This window comes from Styela clava, chromosome 10 (genome assembly GCF_964204865.1).
Source record: "Styela clava chromosome 10, kaStyClav1.hap1.2, whole genome shotgun sequence".
Taxonomy (NCBI): domain Eukaryota; kingdom Metazoa; phylum Chordata; class Ascidiacea; order Stolidobranchia; family Styelidae; genus Styela; species Styela clava.
Window position 1 is genome coordinate 18,038,509 of NC_135259.1, and position 21,160 is coordinate 18,059,668.

General features: G+C 38.0%; 1 protein-coding gene across 5 annotated transcripts in view; it reads left to right on the forward strand.

The window, feature by feature from the left end:
• Positions 1–13,569, forward strand: part of LOC120337160 (uncharacterized) — a 51,144-nt gene extending 37,575 nt beyond the window's left edge. For all 5 annotated transcript variants that reach the window (XM_078116793.1, XM_078116794.1, XM_078116796.1 and 2 more), the window contains 16 exons: positions 116–272; positions 1,456–1,596; positions 2,082–2,172; positions 3,011–3,114; positions 3,661–3,774; positions 4,279–4,406; positions 4,837–4,938; positions 6,087–6,250; positions 7,262–7,349; positions 8,061–8,263; positions 8,719–8,823; positions 9,254–9,365; positions 10,494–10,585; positions 11,270–11,386; positions 11,681–11,827; positions 12,387–13,569. In XM_078116793.1, coding sequence (XP_077972919.1) covers positions 116–272; positions 1,456–1,596; positions 2,082–2,172; positions 3,011–3,114; positions 3,661–3,774; positions 4,279–4,406; positions 4,837–4,938; positions 6,087–6,250; positions 7,262–7,349; positions 8,061–8,263; positions 8,719–8,823; positions 9,254–9,365; positions 10,494–10,585; positions 11,270–11,386; positions 11,681–11,827; positions 12,387–13,477 — 2,956 coding nt within the window. In that variant the 3' untranslated portion in view covers positions 13,478–13,569. The remainder of the gene's footprint in view (positions 1–115; positions 273–1,455; positions 1,597–2,081; positions 2,173–3,010; positions 3,115–3,660; positions 3,775–4,278; positions 4,407–4,836; positions 4,939–6,086; positions 6,251–7,261; positions 7,350–8,060; positions 8,264–8,718; positions 8,824–9,253; positions 9,366–10,493; positions 10,586–11,269; positions 11,387–11,680; positions 11,828–12,386) is intronic.
• The last annotated feature ends 7,591 nt before the right edge of the window (positions 13,570–21,160 follow it).

Genomic DNA, 21,160 nt, shown 5'->3' on the forward strand with positions numbered 1-21,160 from the left:
CGAACATTTAGCCGAGTGACGAATGACCAAGTTTTGGTGAAATATATATTGGCTAATTGCGCTGGAACATTAGCCCAAGTCATTCTCAGAAAATCAATTGAGATTTTTTTTTCAGGCTCGTGCAAGTAATCGACAACGTGCTTCTGAAACTTGAAGTACTAACCGACCAAAACGTCTACCTCGACTCGAAGAATGTAAAAGTTGCAGTTGCTGGAATTAGTGGAAACCAAACATTTACTGGAAAATCATTCACTCTGTCGTCTAATTTACAGGTAAATTGTTGTTTTCTCAGTGATTATGAACTGCTCTAAACAAGGCGCTCCAGAAGTGTGTGTACGAATATGGAGGTAAGTAATTTTGTTCGCCCACTTGCAATCAAGTTGTGTAAAGGGACTGAAACCTATGGACAGGGGGTATATTCACTTGGCTAACACAGACAGTCCCCGAACTCATAATAGAACTAAAATAAGGAAAATCGGAATATAAAATTATGACCTAACCTAACCTGGTACACACACTACGGGAGTACCCTAAACAAGGCTCTAGTCAAGTAGCTAATGGCACCCATGGACTAATAACATCTTCAAAAAGAGTTTTCCGGTTTATCTGTTATTGCATTTTGATTACTCACAACTGGAGATTACATTGAGCTAAACCATCCCGAGTAAATTTCATTCTGGTTTTTGTTAGTTTCAAAGCTAGGACATGATGTAAAATTTTTTTTTTAAAACATGGCGTCATAAAAATACTTTCTGATAGTCTATGAATGCACGGACTGCTTGATCAAAATTTTACCTTCCTAGAATTTCGGTCCTTTAATTCGATTCACACACAGCTTTTCTGATTTTATTTTTTGTATAAATCAAATCTTTTGATCGTAAAGACCCACAAAACTACATATTGACGAAGCCATGGATAAGGTCGACTGTTAGGTACTCCCGTCGTGTATGTACCTGATTAAGATTAGGCCATAATTTTATTCCGATGTTCCTTATTTTAGGTCTATTACAAGTTCGGGACTAACCTGAAACTAACAAAAACCAGAATGAAATATACTCGGGATAGTTTAGCTCAATGTAATCTCCAGTTGTGAGTAATCAAAATGCACAACAGATAAACCGGAAAACTCTTTTTGAAGTTTTTATTAGTCCATCGGTGCCATTAGCTACTTGACTAGAGCCTTGTTTAGGGTACTCCCGTAGTGTGTGTACCAGGTTAGGTTAGGTCATAATTTTATTCCGATTTTCCTTATTTTAGTTCTATTATGAGTTCGGGGACTGTCTGTCTTAGCCAAGTGAATATACCCCCTGCTCATATGTTTCAGTTCCTTTATACAACTTTGTGTAAGGTAGGCGAACAAAATTAGTCATCTCCATAATGGTACACACACTTCTGGAGAGCCAACAGTGAAACGATTTTAGTAAAGTTGATGTTAAACGTTTCTTTTTTTTTCAGCCTGGTATATCTGATGGGACCGACTCGGGTGACAACTCTGGCCAGGCTTCAGTGTTTATTCCACCAAGTATCAGAGAGAAAGTAACGTCTAGTTTTACGAGAATTCAATTCGCGGTTTATACGAGTACTGCTTTGTTCAATGTAAGTCTAAGCTTGTAATAAATTGCCAAACAAAGCGTCACTAAATATTAGAGTTTCAGGGATATTTTAGAATAATCGTAATTTATGTAGCTCAGCTGGTTGGCGCTGTGCTAACAAATCTTGAACCCACGATTTTTGAAATTCAGTAGTTAAATTCAGGTATCGAATTACAGCACAATTTCTTATTAAACCACTTTTTATGGAAACTCAAATAAAAAAACGATTTACTATGAAATAAAGGTATATATCTCGTTGCTATGTGATTGCGGCAGATGTATACTCAAAAGGTTTTTTTTTTCGGTCAGGATGAAAATAAAATAAAGGTGCTCATTCAGTCATTGGATGTGACTTATTACAGCAATCAGTTTTCGCCTTACTACAAAAATGACATTTCACGGTGGTAAAAGAAGTTGTGATTAATATACATTGTCGTATTGTGAGAAAATATGTCAAGCATCAGATTAAATGTTTTATTCTGCTTACAGCATGTGCGAGTGGATGATGGCACAGTACCAGGTCTCGGGTCAAATATGAACGTATCCGTGTATTCCGACCATGTTGTATCAGCAAGTGTAGGTAAGTGATGACATATGTTTGGAATAGAACAGTTTACGTAGAATCTAAATTCATTACGGATATCCGTACGGAATGTGGTACACCCGTAGTATGCGTACCAGGTTAGGGCTAGGCCATAATTTTACACCGATTTTCCTAATCTTAGTTCTATTACGAGTTCGGGACTCTCTAGGTTAGCCAAGTGAATTCCCTGCCCATATAGGCTTTCGTCCTTCTACACAACTTTATGCAAAGTAGGCAAACATAACTAGTTACCTCCATATTGGTATACATACTTCTTGATATGCGCCTGCAATATTTGTCAGAGTAAGCTCGGTTCACCACGATAATGAACTTGGCTGTGTGTACTACCGCAAATATTGTGAAATATTTAAAATTATTTGCGAGTGAGAGAACGTAACAATACGAAACAAATTCCATATTAATGCTAAACATAAAAATTCCTTGGGATCAAACAGTTGTCCAGTTTTAGTCTCGAAACTTCATATTTTGAGTATTTCAATTGAAACAAATGAAGAAAAATTTGAATGCATATTTGGGCGCTCCGGAAGTATTCGTACCAAGATGACGCACAACCTGAACAACCCTAACCTGGTACACATACTACGTTTAGGTTGTGCGCCATCTTGGTACGAGTACTTCGGGAGCACCCATATTTGTTCGAATTCACTGGATTTTCGGTAATCCATATTATTCGATCTCATTTGAACAAGCTCTGCACACGCGCTGATGAGTTCAGAGTTTATGTCACTATTTGTTCATTTGAATTGACAAAAAACCAAGAATCTTAGTAAAAAGACAAAACATTTTATAGTTATACTCATAATTATTTTTGCAGGCAACACAAAGATTACAGGATTGAGTGAAAATGTTACAATTACCATATCACGATCTAATTCATATTACGGGAAAGGACCGCATTGTGTGTTTTACAACTTCCCTGTGAGTATTTTTCGTTCAACAACAAACTATTAATTGAGACGGGTGAAATGATCGGGACAATTGGTAATTACCAAAGTGTAATTTGCCGCTATAATGCTTTATATCAGTTGTTCCCAAACCGCGACCCGCGGGCCCGCGTAACGATCTAATCGTCATAATGACCCCAATTGTTACATTGTGCTTCTCATCATTATCTGTACCTGGAAATATTCTTTAGTATCCATATGTTTTGCAATTCAAGTTTTTACTAAAAAAATTTACTCCAGGCCATGTTTTCGATGGGTCTAAACGGCTATCGACGAAGCATTACCTTATTTCCAGAGTATCTTTCATAATATGAAATCAAAAGTACGAATTTGAAATGCGGTTTTAGAATATATTGCCTTCGTGATAGATTTTTATTGAGGCTTAGTTGAAATCTTCAAGCAAAAATTGCAAGCTGGTACACAATATGAGGTGAACCGGAATCCTTCTTGCTTGACAAAACCTATACAAATACAGTGAGCAAACGCGAGATTTTTTTAATTAATTTTTCATTTTATTTAGAATAACGGAGGCGAGGGAAGTTGGTCGGCAGAAGGATGTCATTTAAATCCCGTATCTACTTCAACAACGACCATTTGCGATTGTAATCATTTGACCAATTTTGCTGTTATTATGGTAAGTGTGATAGCAACATGAACCATTGCTTGAGGCCTCTGGGCTACCACAACTTAACTAGGAACCTAACTCAATTTAAAGATGTACTTGCCGCCAGATTGCTCTGAACAAACTCATTAAACAAAGAGTTTTTCGTCACTGTGTAGTGGAATTCAGAGAGGTCGATAATTTCAATTAAAATACATAACATTTAATGATTGTTCGTGTAACTATTTTCAGAGAAACCCAAAAATTGCAGAATTAGATAAAAATGTCACAATAAACACATTAAGATCGAATTCATATTACGGGCCGGGCTCATCATGTAAGAACATTTTCTAGAAATCGAGCTCAGAAAATTATTACTCGTTAGAAGGGTTCTGGTGGACAAGGTTGAGGGTATAGGTTCCAACATCTAATTTTTACCCTGTGGTGCCAAATTAGTCGGGTCTAACGCTCCAGCCGCTTGACCATCGAGTCCACAAAAGATTTCACATCATATTAAACAACGTTCATTTATCACAGGATGTCTACGGCACGGTTGAATATTTCAATGAATACCAGAATATGATACTTCAAATACTGACGTATATAGGATGCAGTTTATCAATATTTGGATTGCTCTGCACATTGATATCTTATCTGATGTTCGAGTGAGTTTCTCCCTTTTACGGTTTTTAGGTCTCGGGCCTGTCTATCACGACTATGACTACGAAGCATTGCATCGAAATAATATAAGTGGGAATTTCCCGAATATAGTATATTGCATTACAGTCCCGTCTTGAGGCCATGCTGTTCTGGTCTCGAAATCGTTTTGTCAATTCATCTCGGAGTTTTATACATACAGCTATGGGGAAGAACTCAGTGACAAGTAGGCCGAATGAAAATTTTGTGGTATCTTGTCCATCCGGACAAAGGCGTCAATACCTTGGTTGGTTGATTGGTCAAAACGTTACAATAGCAAAACTACCCATGATTGTAATGAATGTATAATTCTTTGCTAAATTGATTCAAATGTTTAACAAATTGTTCTTTGAACGATTTGTGAATCTCACATTATTTTATTTTTTTTTTGAATCACAGAAAACTACGTAAAGAAGTTCCTGCAAAGATTTTAATCTGTCTCTGCGCAGCACTGATCACTGTAAATATAGTTTACCTTTGTTTGCAGTCTGCTTATTACAGGTAAGTTGCATTGGAATCAACAACATTTGCTGGTGGCCTGCGATGGCGCTATCTATTTGTAAGGATAAATATAATCGAAAACATTCTTTACTATTGTTCGATATACACGTTTACTCGAGTTTACTCAAAGTATGTCTCGAGCTTTATACCAACTGTGTAGAGCAGCGGTTCCCAAACTTTTTGTCCGTGCGGCGCCAAATTACCAGAGGGCAACTCACGGCGCACTTACACGAAAATGTTGCTGTTGAATAAAACTCAATTTTATAATCGTTAATGTGTTCTTCATGCCGCGGCACACCTCATGGGAAACGCTAGTATAGAGAGTTCTGATTAAAATATGCAAGGCATAAGATATGAGTAAGGTATTGAAGCAATGCGTATTGGTTTATCCTTGTTACGCGTATGTAAATGGGTGACGAAACAATACACGAAATTAAACACGACAGAATAACGCCTAAGCGGAATGATGTTCAACAAATTTAAGTTTTTGAGAAGAACCCGTAACCGTCAATAAATAAGTGGGAACCATACAGTGTATGAATGAGGACTAGAGACTAATAAATAGAGGAATACACTATACTTGAATATATAATAGCTTTACGCTAAAAACTTCATCGCAGAACTGTATTACTTTCTGCTCGTAACCAAATTACTGGTAGATTAGGAGGAGATTTTTATGAAAACTTCTGAATTACAAGGGCACTTTTCATGAATCACTGCGATGTCCAGGGTCAGTGATCGACCTTTTTCCCTTACTGGCAACAGACTCTCATGACCCCAGAAGGTCATATCGTTGCCTCCCAGTCATATACGCGGTATATACAGTACTCCTGTAGTGTGTGTACCAGGTTAAGGTTAGGCCATAGTTTTATTCCGATTTTCTTTATTTTCGTTCTATTACGAGTTCGGGGACTGTCTGTGTTAGCCAAGTGAATATGCTCGCTGCTCATAGGATTCCATCCCTTTACACAACTTGATATGAAGTGGGAGAACAAAATTACTTACCTACATATTGAAACACACACTTCTGGAGCGCCCAAAAACATATGTTTATTTATTATTTATATATGTATGTATATATTGTGGGTTTCATGGTTTGACAAATAAAATAAATTCTCTAAAATTAACCAACTATTATTTTTATTTAGTTCTCACACCACTTGCGTTGCTATTGCTGCAATAATGCATTACGCGTTACTGAGTTCGTTAATGTGGATGGGATTGGAAGCGATCAACATGTACATTGCTCTTGTCAAAGTATTTAACACATACTACAGAAAGTATATGTTAAAGATGTCACTCGCTGGATGGGGTGAGTTTAATATGTTTGAATGTTGATCTCGTTGAGGATTACTTTCTCGAAGGCGCGGTTCGTCGAAAATGGGCGTGGCTGATTTTTTGGTCATTCTCAACAAACGTATCGTCTCAGTAAAACCAAAGCTGCCTATTTTTCAAAATGGACTTTTTGATTTTCTTCCGTTATGGACCAAGGGGGACTTGTCATATATGGGCGTGGTCTCATTTCGGGGTCATGCTCAACGAACATATCGACGCAGTGAAACCAAAGTAATTCATGTCACATTTTTATGAATGAACTTTTTGATCTTCTTGCATTATGAACCAGGGACCTTTTTTTGGTCTGGATTTCAATGTTGCACTTGCTTCAGATTTGATTTTAGGTAATGTCTTATGTATATTTTCAGGTTGGGTTGTTAGAACCAAACTATTACAAAAAAGCGTAACCTCAAAAAGTGACTTCAAACTTCTATATACTGGAATAAAAATAAAAAATAGAATAGGATTTACCTATTTATCCCGGGGAGAGGAAAACCGATAGGCTTTACCATATGGCGAACCATGGCCTCTCGTGCGGTTACCAGTCCATGTCGGGTATGGAATTAGTTAGCCAGTTATTTGTTTTCGGAAGCATGGACTTTGTGGTGGAGGAAGCCGTAACTGACCAGCGGTTACGTGAACCACCCTACAACGCCGAGGAGTCCAGCAATCCTCTCGCACATAACTATCCCGCATGGAATTCGAACCTGCGAACCCACGTAGTGTAATCAGAGATGCGGTGGCGAGCGTATTCCTAATGCTTAGCACGAGATAAAGATAAAGATATATTTCAAATATAAGGCAAAAGTCTCAATACAGCATCACTAGTGATGTGTAACTCATAGCACGTGTATGACAGACGATAAGCAAAAATGGATCTCTAATTATCATGGATCTCCACATGGAATCGTATATTATCCCCGAATACAAGCTTGCACTACGCATCTGATGCCAAACAGAGGTGTATTTACATTTTTTTATTTCACAGGTGTGCCACTTCTGATTGTCTTGATTGCTTTCATCGTTCAGTTCGCCACTGGGATTCCTTCATATGAAATGAACAGCAAAACAGAAATGTAAGTCTTTGAACTCCCTTTATCAAGTTCATGTATCCGGAATAAATAATTCACTAACTAATTCCCCAACCGACAATGACTGGTAATCGGGCGAGCGGCCTTGCTTTGAATTAGAAAAACTCGTGATTAATAAGATGGGTATTCAAATGGCTTTGCTTTATAAACAAGAGAGCTATGCTCAAATATATGGACACGTCACAAGGTGTCGCTATTTTTTATTCTGACACATAAAAAACGAATCTCTTGAAGTCCACAGAAATTTTTTAAATAAGTGAAAGTAATAGCCTTCTGGCGAAAAATCAATCTTTAACCACTGAAAATTGGTCCAGTATTCGAAGAGAAAAGCGATTTTATGGTGACGGAGAAGAATATGAACAACAACAACATAATATTGAAACGATCGTTATGTACACTGACGTGTCCAAAAATAACGATTCGGCATCACCTACTGAATTTATTTTCCGCGGATGGGACCGAAAAATTTATGTTTTGCTCCGCCGCTCTCGCGTACATAGTTAAGAAACTCAACATGGAGTAATAGACAGCACTGGTTCAACAAAATAAGCAGTATATCAAGCCACTTTCTTAAAATCAGAAAACGCGAGAATTCTAGCGGTTTGTAAAAAAGGCAATTTCCTGAAGTGACTTGGTAAAAAGCCGGTTGTTGTTTCAATGAGTTCTATGTTATAAATAAAATTTCGATTTTCACAGATGCTGGCTAAGAAAAGATGTTTTCTACGGCACATTAGTCGCTCCATTTGCAATTGTATTCTTGCTAAACAGCGTCATATACTGCTTAGTACTCGCACAATTGCTCGGGATGTCCTCGAGGAAGCTCAAACATCTCGACTCAGCAAGAAAATTGAAGAAACCTGCCAAACGAGAAAATTTTAGAAAACTGAGAGGAGCGATAGGTGAGTAATAATTGTGTCCATGATTGGTGCTATATGCGTGAAAGCGTTACGCTAAAGGACGAACTACCTTTTGGCATGGTGGTGGTTACTTAATGGGGTATACATATATATCGACACCACATATTTTGAAAATGTGGATATGTTTTGATGAATTAGATATATAATCGTTATTGTGTTAAAAATTGAAGCTCAGCAAAGTATAATTATTGTTTTATACTTAACATTATTGGATAGCATTATTGATACTCTCCATTTCAAAAAGATTTATTTTAATAAATTAGACATGCATCAGATATTTCGTCAGAAATCCCAAGTTCAGTGCCTTATTCATACTCCGAGAATAAGCAAGGGCACCACACGCTGTGTATTGTTAATCAACGCGGTTACAAAACGGGAGTTCCCCTTATTTGCGTAGACACTTGCTTTGAACTAACATTCATTGAAATATTTTTCAGGTCTCATGGCACTACTTGGTATATCATGGGGATTCGCACTTGGAACTTTTGACAAAGCAGCTCTCACATTCGCTTATGTGTTCGTTGTCTTCAATAGTTCACAAGGTATTGTATTATCATTCATTAATAACCAATGAATTCTGCAATTTTTGCCATTGCTAAGTTTTTGTTCTAATTTGTTACGTAATGTTTGCTGTAATGAGCAAATGATATAATTCTCAATCATTGGAATTTCTACCGGTAGTGGTTATGGTAAAACCAGAATATTTTGTGCTAACTATACTGTATCATTCTCACTGTAATCAGCTTAGTTTGCATGTATACCTTAACCGAGAACGTCTAAATAGTATACGGTATAGTATAGGAAATTCACTGTTAAGTACAACAATTTAGATTATTTGTTCGCAACAGAGGCAAGTTATCGTACCCTTGTTGCCTGAGTTCCATCAGTAGTATTTTCTTTTAACTTAACATATAAAGATATTATACAAAATCACTGTTATAAAATGATTTTGATGTTTTAACCAAATGCTAGGATTCTGGGTTTTCATATTCCACTGTGTCTTGAAGAAAGAAGTCAGTAAATGTTGGAAGAAGTTGATATTCAACAAAGGAACATTTAGAGATGGAAGTTCAAGATGGAGCAGGTATAGAAGTCTTGTTTTGTTATGCTCGAAACACGAATTTTTCCATAAATCTACGGCAATGCGTACTTTACTGAGGCTTAGCGCGTATATACTGCATATATATATATTTAAACTAATCCAATACATAACATCAAATTATACGGGTAAAACTTATTGGACATAAACACGAGAATATCGGTCAGAGACCGAAGACTTATCGATCGAAAGTTAGGGGATCCCCCAAAACAGCGCTCTTACTCCATAGTGACACCTTGTGTCCCATCACTAATTCATTAATAACTCGCTAATCATACGACGTAATTTATCCAAAATCAATAGGCTTCTGGTACGACATATGATGAATGCACATGCAAAATCTGGAGCAGATTCAATCTCGCTTTCGTGAGATATCGCGTGCATCTAACAGACAGACAAATACCTATCAACATACTTACCGATTAAAATCGATGAGTAATAATAACAAAAGTAGGACAATAAGGGGTTCAGTGCGACTTTTCATTATTTGCGAGAGAAGATTTTGCGCCAACACCAATTTTAACAACAATTCCATAATAATACTAACTTCACTAAACGCACTTATATATATATATTCATCTTATTCCAGTACATAATATTAAATTATACAGGGAAACTTATTATAGATAAACATAATACCAAAGTAGGACAATAAGGGTTTCAGCGCATCACGTCCCATAATTGTGCTTATTTCACTTAGCGCACTTCTATATTTATCCTATTGCAGTACATAACATTGACATATATGAGGAAAACTTATTATGGATAAACATAAAACCAAAAGTGGGACAATAAGGTTTTCAACGCGCCGCGTCCCGGGCCTTTCAATACAATTAAACAAAATTGATATATTTTTACCAAATTGAATATCATCACTCCGTGCATATGGTCGAGTGATTTATTGCTGAACGCTTATTTGTAAGACGAGCCCATTATACCAATATCTGGTGTCCTAAAACGCACCCTCAAGCTTCCGGGGTTGATTGAGTGTGAACTTCCGCTTTGTATGAATTTATTAATGAAAGTGCAATATTTGATTTCCATTTCACCTAATTATCACTTCAATTAACATGACACTTTAACATACCAAAGTGACCTGACATATATGTTCAGATTCAGCAGCAGTAACACTAGAGGGAGCCGTTCAACGACTACGTCATCAGCAAGAAGTATGTCAGCGTCATCTATTAGAACATCCTACCTTGGTGAGCGAATTAAAAATGTAGACAACCATATTAAGATATTCCGCCATCTAACCTACTGGTACAGTAAATTGCAGCTTTTTGCCAGTCATCGGCTTGAATCAGGTCCAACGCATACTCTCAACCTTACGTACGACAACCTTCTAAAGAATTAAACCTTTGTAAAAATCGAATTAATCATTAATTCCTGATTGAAAGAGTGTCTCTATGTTGTACATATAATCCAAAATTGGCTACTTCGACAATCTGCATTTACAACTTTTTAGCTACACTGAAATGCCGAATGATATGTTGAATATACGCTAAGTTCTTGGCGCATTTGTCGCATGCATCATCTACACGCATATAACCGTTCGTGTTACCCAGGCTGTCTTTGCTCAATAACCAGCCATATTTTCCGCGAATCTCTTACCAGTTGATTGGTGGTAAAATCCCAAATCGAGGACAAAACATTTTGACTTAGTACATTTCACTCTAACAATTACAGACCAAATAATGTTTAATGATTCTCAATTGAGGGGGACTAAGGCATTGTGTAGTGAACTGCAAGTTCTTTCTCCTTATTTACTTTCTACTTCGGATCCGTTGCTTGAACGAGGTAGTATTATAAAGATAAAACAAGAACAACATCTTTGCTATTTTGTGAAAGAGATTATATTATTCTTATTTATATTTAATTATTAACAGTTCCAAAGCCATCTAAATCTGTGGACAGAAGCGAAGCCAGTATTGGAATGGATTCAAAAGGACTCGACGTTGTTACAAGAACAAACTCCACAGCCAATCCAGTGTTCGATGACCCAGGTATTTGCGATCGTTTTTCTAAAATATGGTTTGGTTTTTTGAGTGTAAGACTTTGTCAGCATGCATTGAAGATTATTGTCATATTTATATACATTCTAACCTTGACACGGGCAAACGATCGTTAACCTACCCGTTTAAATATAGTGACTATAAATAACTGATTTTGTGTAGATTGCTTGTAGCAAATTTACGAGCCACCTTATAAGAGTGTGCTGCTGGCCCATATGACATAAATGATAAACACTTATACTTATTTGTACATATACTGTTTCATATAGTAAAAATTTTGTTAAGATATTGGACCGCCTCCGCCTTTCCCTCCTCCACCGATTCCAACAGAAGAACGAATCGTAAGACGAGTTCCTCGTAGAACTTCGCCACAACCTTCAACGACCATTTCGACCCAGACTGACATCAATTTGCTACATTCTTCAGATACAGGTGGGTAACACGAAAAAACTTTAAACTCGGCCGAAGACAATTGCTTCGGGTTATATCAAATTCATGCCATGAAGGAATGTAGGATAAAGTATGTGCTACACTGGCGCCCCACAATGCTAAGCGTTCGGGTACTATTTTCCTAGCCATCATGTCGTTGGGAATACTCCTGCCCTCATTTCGGTGGTATGCTTAAGAAAATTAAAAACTAAGTTGAGCATTTCTGTGCGCCAAAAATGCAATATTTGGATTACTTGATCTCCAGCTTTGGAATGAAATTACTATGTACTCGCGGAATATCGAATTAGGGCTCAATTCTAATTTAAGACAAACTACACAAACATACTGAGTTGAGTTATTCAAGCAAGTTATTAAGGGACATAATATTAAGAATAGAAACGACAAAGTTTGAAATACTATGGGACTCAATGAATAGGTACACAAAGTAGGGTTGACATTTGTTTTTCAACTTACAAACGATGCAACTGAATATCTATACAATATATTTTTGTAATTTAAAACTGTAGTAGATTGTTAGGTTTAAAACTGGTGTCCATTTTAGACTCACAGAACAGCATGGAGAGTATGGAGAACTCAAGACAAGATGAACAAAACATGGAGGACGAAGAACGACGTGATAGCGTGAATAACAATTTCGGACTCCCAGGAATACAAGGATTCCAATTTCCCGACCATCGTGAAGTAGTGATTTCCCCGTCAAATGAAAGTGGGATTTATTCAGATGCGAGTGTTTCCAGTACAGCGATATTGGTGGAAATGCCGACTTATATGGACTTAGAAAGCAATAACAATGAGGTTTCAGCTCTGAGAAATAATGACGTTAGAGGTCATCATTCTGGAGAAATAAACTTGGGATATGAAGACGATACGCTGGATGACGTCACAATTATATCTAATGACGTAACATTGATAAACAGTGGTGTCAAAGACAATGTAGATATTGTCGAAAGGCATGGAGGGGTAAACAGTAGACCACATCAGCGTTATGCTGTTAAGGAAACGAAATCCGACAGTACTCCAGGTACGCCACGAATAAAAGGTACGAACAGCCTTACGGATGATGCAAGGAATACAGATAGCGGGATAAGTATTTCAAGCGATGCTACGGGGGCTGGAAGCTCTACTGCTGGTAGCACGCGTAGCGATAGACCAGAACTTGTCACGCAAGATAGCCGGTCGAGTTTGTACAGTGTAAACAGTAACACTAGCAGTGCAAGTGGGCCATCGAGTGGGTCTGAATCATCTTATCAAATCGGTAGGGTGAGGGACCGGGAGAGTTCAGGTGATCTGCCGTCTCCTCATTTATGGAAAGCTCCATTGGTAATAAAACGGAGCGACGATCACACAAAAGCAAATAAAAAGGAGGGTATTTTCCGGCGCAAACCAGTCATAACTGGTCCCAATAACAATGGCAGTACAAAACGAGCATTGTGGAAGAGGTCGCGAAACAATTCAAAAGATAACAGTACTGAAAAACAGAGCATGAATTCGTTTCCACCAAAGCGCAAACTCAAACGTCAGCCTAATAAATCGGAGAACTGTGACAAATCCGAGGGCGCGACTAACAAATTAGATATTCAAATGACAAATTTTAGCCTAAATCGAGGCAGCTTTCATGACGGAGCGTTGTAGCTTGAATAGTCAAATGCTTCAACAATACATAAGTTCGCTAAATATTTCTCATACTTCGTTCGGTACTCCCGCATTATGTGAATCAAGATGGCGGACATCGGAACGTAGTATGTGTACCAGGTTAGGGTTAGGCCATAATTTTATTCGAATTTACCTTATTTTATCTAGTTCTGGGACTAGCCAAGTGACTACGTAGTATTTGTACCTGAAATTATGGCCTAACCCTAACCTGGTAAACATACGACGTTCCAGTGTCCGCCATCTTGGTTCACATACCTCGGGAGTACTCTTTGTTCTGATATTGTAAATATTATGTCAGAAAATATATGTTTATTACTTACAAAATCGCTGCTTTTTCATTGTAATTTTTTATTCATTTTCATTTTCTGCTATATTCCTGCAAAGGATGGATGCTCCAAGTATTTACACTGCCTTTGTCTATAATTTGCCAAACTATTTTTGTTTTCATTTTTTGCGAATAAAAACATTCTTCTTTAAAAAATCTCTATTTAGTTTTACGTTACATAGAAAGGAAAAATAAACTGAATTAACTCCAATTCTATCCAAGATAGAATTACATCAAGTAGTAGGAACGAGGCTGGTCTGAAGGGATGGAAAGTATTTTTGAACACGCAGTATAGGCTACATTTGAATCGGTTTGTTATTACTTATCGATCCTAAGATCGGTAAGTATGTTGATAAGTATTTGCCTGTCTGTATGTCTGTTTGTTTGTCTGTTAGATGAACGCGATATCCCAAGAAGGCGAGGTTGAATCTGCTCTAAATTTTGCATGTGCATTCATCATATCTCAGACCAGAAGCCAATTGATTTTGGATGAATTATGTCGTATAATTACTAATTAGCGAGTTAATAATTAATTAGTGATGGAACACGCGGTCTCACTATAGAGTCATGAATCGAAACCGCAGTTTCGATCGATAAGTCTTCGGTCTCACACTGATATTCTCGTTTTGTAGTTGTTAGAATTTTTCATGTTGTTGTTACAGTATGAAAAAATTGCTTCACTCATTAACCACTGAATCAATTGCTTTAAAATTTTCAGTGACTAAATATTGTATTTTCCGCTAAAAGACTATTTCTTTCATTTATTTCGAAAATTGCTGTGAGATCTATGGGATTCGTTTTTTTTTTTGTGTGTGTAATGTATGATGTAATCAAGATGTTTGTAGACCTTGTGTCCAGTGGCGGATTAAGCCCCTCTGGTGCACTAAGCACTGAAGACTTTGGTGCCCCCTCATGTGTAATTTAATTATAAAAACAATAAACCACATAAGTGTATTATCACAACCAACCAACACAATCACAACCAACAGTAAATAAAACAACTTTTACGAACATTTTTAGTATTTATCGGCCGTTTATTGCCGACATATATATCGGCCGTTCATTGCCGATATGATATATCGGCAAACACGCAATATCGGGCCGATATATCGGTTGAGCTCTAATCCTGAGGGAGTGTAACAATGAAGATTCATGCCTCTAGTCTCAACGTGAATCGAAATACCAAAGGATACAAGTCACAACTGTAGTTTGAAATTTAACCGGTACCTAGTAGTCTACCTCAGGGTGGTTCAAGGTTGCTAGGTTGAAGGACCGCAAAACCTTTTAACGAGGTCTCGCGGGCCGCAAGTCGGAGAAAACCCAAAAGTGATCGAAATATCGCGAGTTTATCTACTTTAAATTTGATAAACAACTAGAGTTTACCGTTCTAATCAGACTATTATTATGTTGCATGGGTGGCGTTCTTTTAAAGAAGATTCAGATTCAGATATTTTATTTCCGTCGTGCATGAAATATTGTAGCGACACAAGTAATAAGAAAAAAAAATGCTAACAAAAAGATCAATTGAAATAGAAAGGCATACAATATTTCCGCAATTGACGCGGGGCCGCGAAAGTCTACCAGAGTCATCGTGTCAGCGACACCATGTTTGCTGAGTTCAACAGTAGATGACGTCAAATAAAATCAACTAATTATTCTTTAACAAAAATGGGAATACAATTTGGCAAAATAAAATCGAGAGAGTCAAGAGATTACTGATTATAGTAACTAATTGTAGTAATTACTGATTATATAGTTAAAGTCAGTTTAGCTTATTAACGTAATGCTCAGATGAGCGCAGAGAAAACAACATGACGCTGAAAATTTCAGATAACAGAAGGGGAATTCCCAACAACTGCCAAGGGGAAAATATATTAGCAGTTTTGGGTACATCAATAATATTCGGGCGAGAGAGAAAACCATTTCGAAGTTATAGTAATAAAGAATAATTGATAATTATTAATACATAATGGAGGAAATTAATCATCAAATATGCTTTTGTTTTAGGTATAAGATTTATATATACCGGTACCGAGTTGCAGTGCTACAGCAAAGAAATAACCGAATGCTCAGGATATTCAAAATTATACATCAACGAATAGTGATATTGACAATGCCGTTCGAATTGCAGCATTGTTTTTATATTATGGAAACAGTGCAAAAAGAAACAAATGAAGACAATATAGGTGTTTTGCAGTATTCATCTTTTCACAAATCTGAAGCAGAATCTGAAGAAGATATATAAAGCCTTCAGTCATCTTAAAGTTAATTCCCGAGAATTACCGTTGTATTTTGCGCATCTCGCGGTTAATGTCGCTTCAAATTGAATTCTTTCGTGACAGATATTACTTGAAATCAAACCAGACACTGTGTGATGGGCAAGGAAATACGTTTCCGCCGTGTTTTCCTTATGTCACCTTTCTTGCGACACTCATTTTATTACAAATTGTTATATTGAGTAATTTGAAAACTTGCAGCGTGAGCAAGTTTAGTGCCATCGTCAAATACCAACCAAGTCCTCCTTCTAAGTTGGTATTTCGGGACCTAGCTAAAAAAAACTGGATTGCGCGGCGTTGAGTCGGCTCTGCGTTTCGTCACTAATGTCAAATGGTCGACGCTTGAAAACAGAGGAGTGTCTTTACTAAAATAAAGGCAAAAAGCAATAGAAATAGGGTTTGAATCTTAGGATCCCAACCCCAGTTGGAATAGCTAAAAAAAACTCCAAAACGTTCCTCCATTGAATACAAATATACGTTAAAATTGTTCTGTGAACCGCACGGAATGTATCAGAATGACAGGGTTTGGACCACCCTGGTCTACCTTATCAAAAAACTCCCGACTTCTCTGACAACTAGATCATTGAAATGCGATCGTGGAACCGCCACATAGTGTAAATAGTTTATTGCTCCAATTGTTGATGGGAAAAGATTTTTTTTAAAACAAAAATGCAGCAAGGTTAATATGATACTTGAAGACGAAAAATATTGAAGTTTGAATTGTCTGGTGAACTCGTAATATTTTAATAAACACCGACAAACTATATATATAAAATTCTGCTCTTAAATTACTGTGGTGCCCCTCTTTGCTTGGTGCCCTAAGCACGTGCTTATATTGTTTAATGGTTAATCCGGCGCTGCTTGTGACGGTTCCGAGTTCGCGTTAGTCATGAAGATTGCGGTACCGGTAGTCTACTGTGGCATATTTCATACCCGTACTACTTCGTCTCGGTCTTCCTGTCCATATGTTTGAGTCACTAAACCTCACGCATCTTATTATTGTAAAATGATTACTTGTGTAAAAGACGTAAGCAATGAAGTGACGTACTAGCCACTTATCTCAGTGATGAGATGCGACAAAAAATACACTAATTATGTAATTTGTGTAACCGGAGTCGCGAGTGACCTAGAGAGGTCTTCAAGCGGAAACACCTACATAGGTTTAAAATGAATTACCGGTAGCCCATCTCTAGGACGATGGGTACTCCAGAAGTATGTGCACCAAGATGGCGGACACCGGAACGTTGTTTATGTATCAGGTTAGGGTTAGACCATAATTTTAAGTAGAAATACTACGGAAGTCACTTGGCTAGTCACCGAACTCGTAATAGAACTAAAAAAAGAAAAATTGAAATAAAATCATAGCCTAACTCTAACCTGGTACACATACGACGTTCCGGTGTCCGCCATCTTGGTGCGCATACTTCTGGAGTGCCCAAATATGCCTCAAGAGTCAAGACCATGAGTTTTGTAAGGTATAGGTACTGTACCGCCGGAGTCAGTTAGAAGAGGTGAGGGTTTTTTAGATACTAGAAGGCCTGCCTCTCCAAAACGCCAAGGTCAAAGACAGATGTGACGTAGGAACCGCGGTTGTCGAGATAGAGATTTATTATTTGTCAACCAGAAAAACAAGCATTGCAACAGTAATAAAAATATACAACAATAAAGTTTTCGGTATAGACCGGGAGGAGCGATACGACCCAATTTTGAAATTGAAAACTTTGTCTAATGATTTGAAATAAAACAGCGGGAGTTTGAATGAAATATCAAATTTCGTAGAAAAAAATTGAAAAAAGTGATAGGCGGCTACTTCCATCTTTGAAAAACAAAATTTTGAAATTCACTGGTCCATTATATAAGGAATACCCCGAGAAGGATCGGTGGAACGAATATAACCCTAATTAAGATTTAAAATGTCCAGATTTTAAATTAAAATGTGAAGTCAAAAGAAGTGGTACGTGTCCGCCCCACAAAAAGCGCCTCGGCGACCACAAGACTAACAACAACGATTTAGCCGCTTCGTATCCATCCGTGTTCGATGGCAAGTTGCACGGCTCATGTTTTTGAATAAAATTGGCCACTGGTATATTGCAACAAATGCGGATTATTAATCACCGTTACCCCCGAGCATCGACTTTTTTTTCTTTTCGACTTTCTTGTTTACTTCCGCAACGTTGGTTAATCAGCAAGATGGTCGGTGCACCCATTCTGCAATTTTGCCTAGTCACGACAAGAGATTTCTGCAGTTCTAGAAAATGTGCATAGGCATTTTGCGTTCTGATACCGGTACCTGTGCCGGCTGACGGACAACTCGACTACACGGACAACTCACCAGAGACAACTCGACTACCTAGAGGCCTGGTGAGTTGTCCGTCTTTTGGCATTTTCTACGGTGGTGTTTTAGGTCCATAGAAATGCGTTTTTGATATTTTTAGTGTTCAAATGTTGAGAAAAATACATAAATATGCTCTAGAAAGCATTTTTATTTGTTTAAGTGGCTTATTTTAATTATGTTGTATGAATACAAATACAGTCTACAGACTAAATTGGAGTAACGTTAGCGAAGTTAGACTGTTGACTTATAGGACTGTGTTCGTTTAATTTTTTGAACTTTATTGGTATTAAATGTTTCAAATGATCACCTTTAAATATATTAAAACCTTTATACTTCACAATAACACTTGAATATTTATAAATGTGAGCTCAGTAGTCTATGGTTGCAGTAGTCTAAACTCGCCTACGGCAGTCGCCCGACAGACTGTCAACTCACCAGTCGAGCAAACGCTCTGCGACGTGACGCCATCCATGCTCGATGCTCAAGGTGAAGACAACTCGACTACCGGGCAACGAGAGGCAGACAACTCACCAGTCGAGCAATCGCTCTGCGATATCGATGCTCGAGGAGAAGACATTGCTTTGCAAAACGCAGAGGCAGACAACTCACCAGTCGAGCAATCGCTCTGCGATATCGATGCTCGAGGAGAAGACATTGCTCTGCAAAACGCAGACTCAAGAGTTGCATAGAATTTACTTAGTGCCGACTGATATTAGTTGTAAGCCAACTCACCACCTGAGTAGTCTACCAGCCGACAGCCACGTTCCATCTGCTGAGATACAACAATCGGTTGGAGTCATGATGGGTGTCATGGACCTGGTAGCAGTCCAGGCACTTCCACTCAAACGTTACGTCCTGTTTTTTTATTAGCCTGTACTGTTCCCTTGTCATTACCACATCTGAATCATTGAAACATTTGCGATGAAACCAATTTCGACAGACGTCACAGATGAGTCCCTGCTACTTCATGGAAACGTTGTCGTCAAATCTCTTACACATATTTGGAGTAGTCATCTTGAATTCTTGCGTAGTTTTTGTGGAGTTAATATACCGTTAGTCGTCCTCGTTTCGGTATGAAAATTGTGATGAAAACGACCTCGGCTAATGAGTATTTACGTTTGTAAGGTGTCAGGCCGGCGATAATGAGGCTTCAAACTCGGCGATAACCGAGCAGTAATCTCGGCGCGCGGCTTCATTATCACCGATCTGACTGACACCTTATCTAATCTCCGTGCATGGATATCACTTCACTCAGGCCATCATAAAGAATGTGCGTCACAATAATTTGCCTCGCCTATACAACAAGTGAGTGGTTAACCATATTTATATATGTCTTTGTACATCTTTCACTTCTTTTGTATTAACATGTTTTTGTTTTAGGGACGCTGGAACAAGAGACCTGATCAAGCATGTCATGGTGCTGTGCTATATACCAGCTATGTTTATTACGTCCAGATTCAAATCACTGAAAGAAAAGATGCAAACTCAAGATCTCAAGAACTTCGCCGAATATTTTCAAAACACATGGCTATACAACAGTGTTTGGACTCCCAATGATTGGTCAGTATTCGACGTAGAAATAAGAACCAACAATCATCTAGAAGGTTGGCACCGCCATTTTAACAGTATAACTCGGAAAAACATGCCTTTTTACAGTTTAATCTCAACAATGTACGAGGTAAGTATAGGGATAGAGGCGGACGTTGTGATTTTGGAAGAGAATGTTGTGGGGCGTGTCAACAGCAGTTATGCGGAAGCCAACGAGAGGGTGCAACGTGTCTGGGAACAATTTAAGAAAGGAGAGTTATCTGTGGACTCTCTTCTTCGAAGGTGTTCAAGGATCTACGGGCGCAGTATTGCAAAGAGTAAGTATGTAACGCAGCAAATTTCCCATAACGTTTAGTATTCAAATAAAATTCATTATACGTAACGAAAAAGAAAACAAAACCTTCCATCCATTGAATTTCCCCATAACGTTTAGTATTTAAATATCACATTAAATTCATCAATCGTAACAAAAAGTAAACATCTTTTATTCATTCTTCGGCCCAGTTTCTTTGCCAGGCGCAGCGACAGTGCCTATCTGTTCCTGGTTTTCTCCTGCAAAAAGAAATTCCAACTCTATGACTGAAACCTTGCCGTGGTGAGTTGGCTTACAACTAATATCAGTCGGCACTAAGTAAATGCTATGCAACTCTTGAGTCTGAGTTTTGCAAAGCAATGTCTTCTCCTCGAGCATCGATATCGCAGAGCGATTGCTCGACTGGTGAGTTGTCTGCCTCTCGTTGCTCGGTAGTCGAGTTGTCTTCACCTCGAGCATCGATGACGTCGCAGAGCGTTTGCTCGACTGGTGAGTTGACGGCCTGTCGGGCGGGTGGAGGCTAACTCGCCATGAGGGCTAACTCGCCATGGACCACTCGCCATGCGACGGCGGTTAACGGGTTAGCCTGCAACTGTGTGGAGGCTCTTCTTGTAATGGGAGATGGAAAGGTGGCTGTTTATACTAACAACTTCAATAGTAAGGATAAATATATTAAATTAAATGTGTTTGGTTACAATACCTACTGTGCAAATCAATTATTTTTCATCAATTGTTTTGATTCTTGTTAATGTTGATAGTGAATATAAACATATGATGATAAACTTATTCTATAATTGCTAATAGACTTGCCTGCTTGGTTTTGCTCTGTGCTGCTGTAAAATCTAAATAAATTTGTTGTGTTTTG